This window comes from Lissotriton vulgaris, chromosome 5 (genome assembly GCF_964263255.1).
Source record: "Lissotriton vulgaris chromosome 5, aLisVul1.2, whole genome shotgun sequence".
NCBI lineage: Eukaryota > Metazoa > Chordata > Amphibia > Caudata > Salamandridae > Lissotriton > Lissotriton vulgaris.
Genome location: NC_141693.1, coordinates 254011049 through 254017792, shown reverse-complemented (window position 1 = coordinate 254017792; position 6744 = coordinate 254011049). Strand labels below are relative to the sequence as shown.

The 6744-nt window shown below is 30.7% G+C and overlaps 1 protein-coding gene across 1 annotated transcript; it reads right to left on the bottom strand.

Moving 5' to 3' along the window:
- Positions 1-609: 609 nt before the first annotated feature.
- Positions 610-6400, bottom strand: LOC147710634 (uncharacterized). Its single transcript, XM_086920040.1, has 3 exons — positions 5504-6400; positions 3927-4142; positions 610-873 (listed from the first exon to the last, which is right to left on the bottom strand). The coding sequence occupies exons 1-3, from the start codon at positions 6017-6019 to the stop codon at positions 610-612; spliced, it is 996 nt and encodes a 331-aa protein (XP_086776166.1). The 5' UTR covers positions 6020-6400.
- Between the last annotated feature and the right edge of the window lie 344 nt (positions 6401-6744).

The window sequence follows — 6744 nt, the reverse complement described above, 5'->3', positions numbered from 1 at the left end:
CAAAATATTTTAGCCATAAATATTTTCGTTTTCTGAGGTAGTTTGTAAGAAAATGATTGTAAAATGCAAACATTCTAATTAAAATGTAACATATAAAAGTACAGTTATAACTATTAAAGATACATTAGTAGTATAGTATAATTGTAAACATCACAAATATATTGTGCAAACAGGGCAAAATATTTTAGCCATAAATATTTTCGTTTTCTGAGGTAGTTTGTAAGAAAATGATTGTAAAAGGCAAACACTCTAATTAAAATGTAACATATAATGGTACAGTTATGGCTAGTAAACATACATTAGTAGTATAGTATAATGGTAAACATCACAAATATATTGTGCAAACATTGCAATGGTGTTGTACTCTATTACTGTTCTTTTTTTTCAGAACATAGTTTTTTAAGAAAAGATTGTAAAATTATAACATTCTAAATAAAGTGCACTATATAAAAGTACAGTTTTGCACAAAAATAGATATCTTTGTATTAGTATCATTTCTATACTTTTAAAGAATGACTTTAAATATGGAAATACACATGTGTTAAGTGTTGTAGGCAAAAAAATAATTTTGTAGCAGTTCAAGGAAATTTTTTTGTTGTTGGTTTTTCTTTATATTTCTTCAAGGACATCTGTGATGCATCCATTGCAAAACAAAACTTTTAGTTTAATGGGTAAATATGCCATCAGAGCATCCTCAAAGTTTTCAGTATCTGGTTCTATTCCTAAGTAGTCCATTAAAGCAATATTCACAATGTCTATTGACTGTAAAGTTTCGTTTGTTTCTACTTGAGCTGTCATCGTAGTATTTTCCTGTAATGTTTTTTCAACTCCATATAAGGTGACGAAAATTGTTTCCTTTGGAGGTTGCACAACCTATTGAAAAATTGTTGTAAAAAACAATTATTGTTATATTTGCATTATTTCTAAAATATATGCATGTGTTATAAATGCAGTACATTAAGTTGTAGAAAAACATTTACATACTTTTGCAGCATACATTAAATGAAAAGTTAATATTATAAATAGAGGTACTTGTAAGTTGCCTTTTATTTTATTGACATAGTGGCAATCTTTTAGTCTTTATATATTGGTATACATGTCATAGGTATGTTGCGGGCATTATTTTACTGAATCATCAATAATGTATTTACATTTTTATTGATTTAGTAAAATAACAATTAAGTTTTTTTTATATGTTTAGGCATTTAGATGTATATGCCTCTAGTTTTTAGATGTCTAATTGTATTGGTATTTTACAATTAAATTTCTTTAATTGTAAAATACCAAAATAGTTTGCATGCATTATGTGCATGCATGTAGACTTATGGTAAGATATGCAAAATTGTGATTGCATATTTGTTTAAGCTATTGCATTTTAGTTTTTTATGGGGGTGCTACAGGATGTTTAAGTGACATGCTTGCACGTTGGAAATTTCTATTTGCAATTCAGTTTCAGTTTCAAAATGCTTTATTCGGTTTGTACAGGTACAACCATATAGCAACATTCATGGATACAATTGATGTCACTTTTATAAAGGATTAAAGAATGATGAAACATGCTAAAACAATTACATTAATATATTAATACAGCTAATCAAGATAAAAACCTGAAGAAGAAAGTAATTACTAAATATAGCGTCAATTTAAACATTTGGTGCAGGGCATGGGAAGTGGGATAGTACTAAACAAGAGGCCTATACAGGACGTAAAGTGCAGTAATGTGTGCAAAATAAGCAAATATGGACATAGCATTTAGCAGCAATTTAGCAAATTAATGCAAAGACATATTATATTAAAAATAATCACTTATATATAGCAGTCGTTTTAAATGTTTGATACAGCATGCAAATAGATGGTACAGAATATGATACCTATGCTAGGCCTAATGTGGCATAGTATGTGCAAAATATACAAAAATTGAACGTTGTATTAGCAGCAATTTTTAGAATCTAGTGCAAAATGCCAAGTGAGGTAGTATCAGTCGGAGAGAGGCCTAAACTGAGCATAAAGTGCAATAGTGTGTGCAAAATATGCAAGGATAACTAAAGTGCAATGTCTATAACGTCTCTTACGTATTTTAGCAGCAACAAAAGAAAGGCCTAAACTGGGCATAAAGTGAAATAATATGTGCAAAAATATGCAAGGATAACTAAGGTGCAATGTCTATAAAGTCTCTTATGTATTTAGCAACAATTATATACAGAAAGTTTTAAAAGGTATAGGTCCAGAGGGGTACAAAGCCAAGGGAACAATCGATACGGGATCTAAAAACATAATAATAACCAAAGTTCATGTATAAGAGAAATGCAAAAGGTTTGGCAATAGCTCACAGTTGGTCAATAGGTGTCTTTTCCAATGTAGATCATATGATAATTGATTTCCTGTGCCCGATACATTTAAGAACATAGGTGGCTACACGGTAACATATATTAGGGGACAACAGGTCAAACATTAGTTGCATTGCAGCTCTTATATCACACGTACTGTGTTCTACAAATAGTTGCTTTAGATAAAACTTTCTAAAACCAGTATAAAAGTTGCAAAGTAGTAGAAAGGTGCAGATAATTTGTTTCGATTTCCCATTGCATGGGCATGGGCAAGACCCCAGTTTCTTTACAGTAGGGAAGGCCACCAAGTGGTGTACTATGCCCAGCCTCAGGCGTGCAAGAACAAAACGATGGGAGTTAATACTGACGAAAGTAAGGTATGATGGGGATCCTGTGTTTAGGTTGTATTCCAGGTACAATTTAAAAGTACTTTGTGTAGCATACCCCTTCATTCTAATCTCTTCTGCATGATCCATGTAGGTGGATTTAAGGTCACGCCTCGTTAAAACTGATTCTGTTGGGGTGTCTTTAAAAATATCTTAAAAGAAAAGGGAATTATACCAGTGAAAAATGTGTTTTAGCCAGGGGATTTTTAAGTGCTGATCCAGTTTAATACAGTCCAAAATTAATTCCTGGGTAAACTTGGTTTCATTTTTGGCCCAGATGGATCGCCAGAGGGAGAGGGGGCGTAGTGCAATCAAGTCTGTGGCATGGTGTATGCCCAGCTCTCTATGAATGATTTCGGTGGAGGCTGAAGCAGGAAGACATAATAAGCGTTTAAGGTACTTGTTTTCTTCCTGCTGAATGGAGAGGGCGATCTGCGAGTTATATCCCTAAATCCCTGCTCTGTAAAGGGCAGAGGACATGCACCTGGAATTATAAATAGAAATCATTTCCCTTATTTTACGCCCCCCTAGTTTGGAAGCGAATGTGAAGATGCAGTTTGTATTTTTAATCATCTTCATGCCTATACAGGATTGCTCGTTTGCCCATCTCCCATCCCCTGAGAAAGTAATGCCTAAGTAACAAAAATGTTGCACAGACTCAAGTTTATCCCCATCAAGGAAGAATGACTTACTTTTCTTTAATTTCTTCCCACAGGTCATAGTCATAGTCTTGCCTTTATTAATTTTAAGCATTCTGCCTTTAATAAAAACATAAAATTTGTCAATTAGCTTTTGGAGCCCGTTCGCGGTCCTGGAAATCAGGACCGCGTCGTCCGTGTATAAGAGGACGGGTATTTGTTTACCATTTATCCTATGGGCATCAGCAAAAGATTCTTGTAGGGACTGATCGACCTGGTGATCTATTTGCAATTCATAATACTGAATTGGTAATGGCGTTTCATTTTATGAGCTTTTATGCTGATAGGAATGAATGGCCATTAGTAATTTGTATTTGTGAATTTGTAAATATTTATTGCTCCAAAGTAAGTTTTTGTTTTTTATATTTCGTTTTTTATAGTAAATACAATCTTTATTTAGTTTACCCTAAAAATACATTTGTACATATTGTTACCTTGCCTGAAAAACATTATTGTGTGGAAAAAAGGGTTAAAAAAATAACATTGGTGTTGTATAGTTTACAAATTTCACTTACTTGTATTATCGTATGTCTTGTCGTATTTAATATTTTTTCTCCGTTAAATTCGTGTACAGTCATATGAGTCAGCTGTACATATGTTCCAAGATGAAAAATAAAGTCTGTTGCTTCTCTCCACAGACTTATCTTAACGGAGTCGGTAGCATCTTTTATAGTGATGCTCCTTATTTTTGTTTCTTGTCCTTTAACGATTATAATTCTTGTATCTTCAATCTGTAATTTAAAAAAAAAATTTATTATTGAGTTAATGCAGTCACATTTATGTATTGTTTTGATATAATAAATCTGTTTATACATCTTTATTAGGACATTATACTTTTGTAAAAGAATAGCATTTGTGTTTAAGCAATCAATATTTATTTGTAAATTATTTACTCACCTTATACTTAGTTGCGATTTGTTGTTTTGCCCTTATTGTAAGTGTATTAAAACTATCATATTTAGAGTACTTTACTTACCTTAGTATTGAAATAAATGTGTCACTATCATAGTTAAAGTGCTTTACTTACCTTATAATTTAAATTGTTTGTTGCTGTATATTTGTAAACATTGTATTAGAGTATCTTACTTACTTTAGTATTGAAATAAATGTGCTACTTTCATATTTGAAGTGCTTTACTTACCTCATAATTTAAATTGATTGTTGCTGTATATTTGTAAACATTGTATTAAAATTTTTAGTACAAAATAGTATTAAAATGTATTTTGTACTTGATAAAATAATTGTATGCAGAAAGCATTTGCACATTGGTTGTTTTATGTATTTTATACTAACAGCAATTACTACCAAATGTAAAATGCTTTACTTACCTTATACTTGGTAGGTAATTGTTACTTTAAAATAGTATCATTTGTCTATATTTGTTTGCTAGTTAGCATTGTTATAGCTATACTAAGCATTGGAAGAATTTGTGGTGTAGAATAATGCAAATGCCATTTGTTTTTAGGAATGAATCTTTATTAAAGATGCAAGCATATATAAAGGGCTTTACTTACCTTATACTTGGTAGTTAACTGTTATTCTTAAAACGTTTATTTTGTTCTGGAAATTGTTTGCAAGTAAGCAATGTGATAGCTAACTTAACGTTAAAGAATTTTTTTGGGGCAGAGTACTAATTCAATTTTTCCCTAGAATGTAACTTTTTAGGAAATGCAAACATATGTAAAGCGCTTTACTTACCTTATAATTACTATGGATTGGCTGTATTTCTTTTAAAGAATTTTTTTGGGGCAGAGTACTAATTCAATTTTTCCTTAGAATGTAATTTTTTAGGAAATGCAAACATATGTAAAGCGCTTTACTTACCTTATAATTACTATTGATTTGCTGTATTTCTAAATCTTTCTTGGATATTTGGTAATAACAGTTGAAAATAACATTGAATATTTATTATGTTCATATAGGATAGCATGTACACTGCAAATTATTCATACATATGTATCATACGAAAATTATAAGTACATTTGCATAGCAAACAGTTATATATAGGCATTTGTCAAAGGTTTTTTTGGCATTACAAAGGAGATAAATTGCAAATGTTATAGTAGTAGCAAAATAATTCACTGCATCTTACCTCTGTTACTGTTCCAGATACACTTAGTAGTGTTTTTATGGCAGCTTCGCGTACAGCCTTAATAGGAGATACTGGCGGTGCCACTGGATTTAAAATATACTGTGCTTCCTGGATAAGAGATTGGGAAATAGAAAGTGGAGGCATTCTTGCAATTTTTGTTTTTTTTGTTATCAATATTACACCATCTTTCAAAATGTAATTTCTAATCATGAGTCCATTTTGTTCTTTTGTTTGATGATAGTATTCTTCGTTATAACAAGTTGATTTAATACATCCAGTTTCATCTGCTAATGGCATGTGGTACAATACTTTATTCTCATTTTTGGCATTTCTGTAGTAAGTTTTGGATGAACATTGTATAACGTTGACACGAACTCCTTTTTGATATGGTTTGGCATCTACTTGTCTGTCGTTCTTGAGTTCTTCAATAGAAATCATCTGTAAAATATAATGCATTAAGTTACAATGGTAGATAATGTTGTTAGATGAATATATACAGACAGTAATGTAATGCATTTATTTATATAGCTATCCATATTGGTTTGTGATCACTGTAATATGATTCTAAAGTGCCACAATTTATAAAGCATGTATTTGTAAAAATGTGGTCTAATAAAGAATTGTAGTCTGTCGTAGCTGTTGTTATTCTTTGTTCGCAATTGAAATGTTTTAGCATGTGACTTAAAAGTAATTTAGCATTGTGTGTTGTTTGAAGTAAATCAATATTGAAGTCACCCATTATTATATATTTATGGTGTGGGTATGCATTCATTGTAGTTGTCAATATTGCTAAAAAGGTTTCTGCTGGTACTTTGGGTTGTTTGTAAACAAATACTATTAAGTAATTTGTGTTGTTTATTTTTTGTGTTATTGTCAGCATGTCAACTTGTTGTGTTGTAGTAAATATTGGATTTATAATTATTTGTGTTTTGGAATAGATTGCAATTCCATGTTTTGTTTGTTTATTGGAAAAATTGTCAAATATTACACAATTATAATTATCTATATTATATGCATTGCTAGGTGTTTTGTGTGTTATATTAATTTCAGTTAAGCATAATATGTCTGTGCTTAATATGTTATTATCAGCTTTCATTGATTTGAAATGTTTTTGTAATGATCTTATGTTATGTGTTATTATTGTAAAGTGTTTGCTATATTGTGCTATTTGTGTTATAGATATCTCTAATATCATGTCTGTTTTTAAGCGTAGCATTTCTTCATGTACTTTATAATGTGTT

Excerpts from the sequence above, each read along its gene's own strand:
- LOC147710634 (XM_086920040.1), bottom strand. The coding sequence starts at position 6,019 with ATGCATTACATTACTGTCTGTATATATTCATCTAACAACATTATCTAC. Across the intron at positions 4,143-5,503 it reads TATCTGGAACAGTAACAGAG|ATTGAAGATACAAGAATTAT; the intron begins GTAAGATGCAGT and ends TTTAAATTACAG. Across the intron at positions 874-3,926 it reads CAAGACATACGATAATACAA|GTTGTGCAACCTCCAAAGGA; the intron begins GTAAGTGAAATT and ends ATTTTTCAATAG.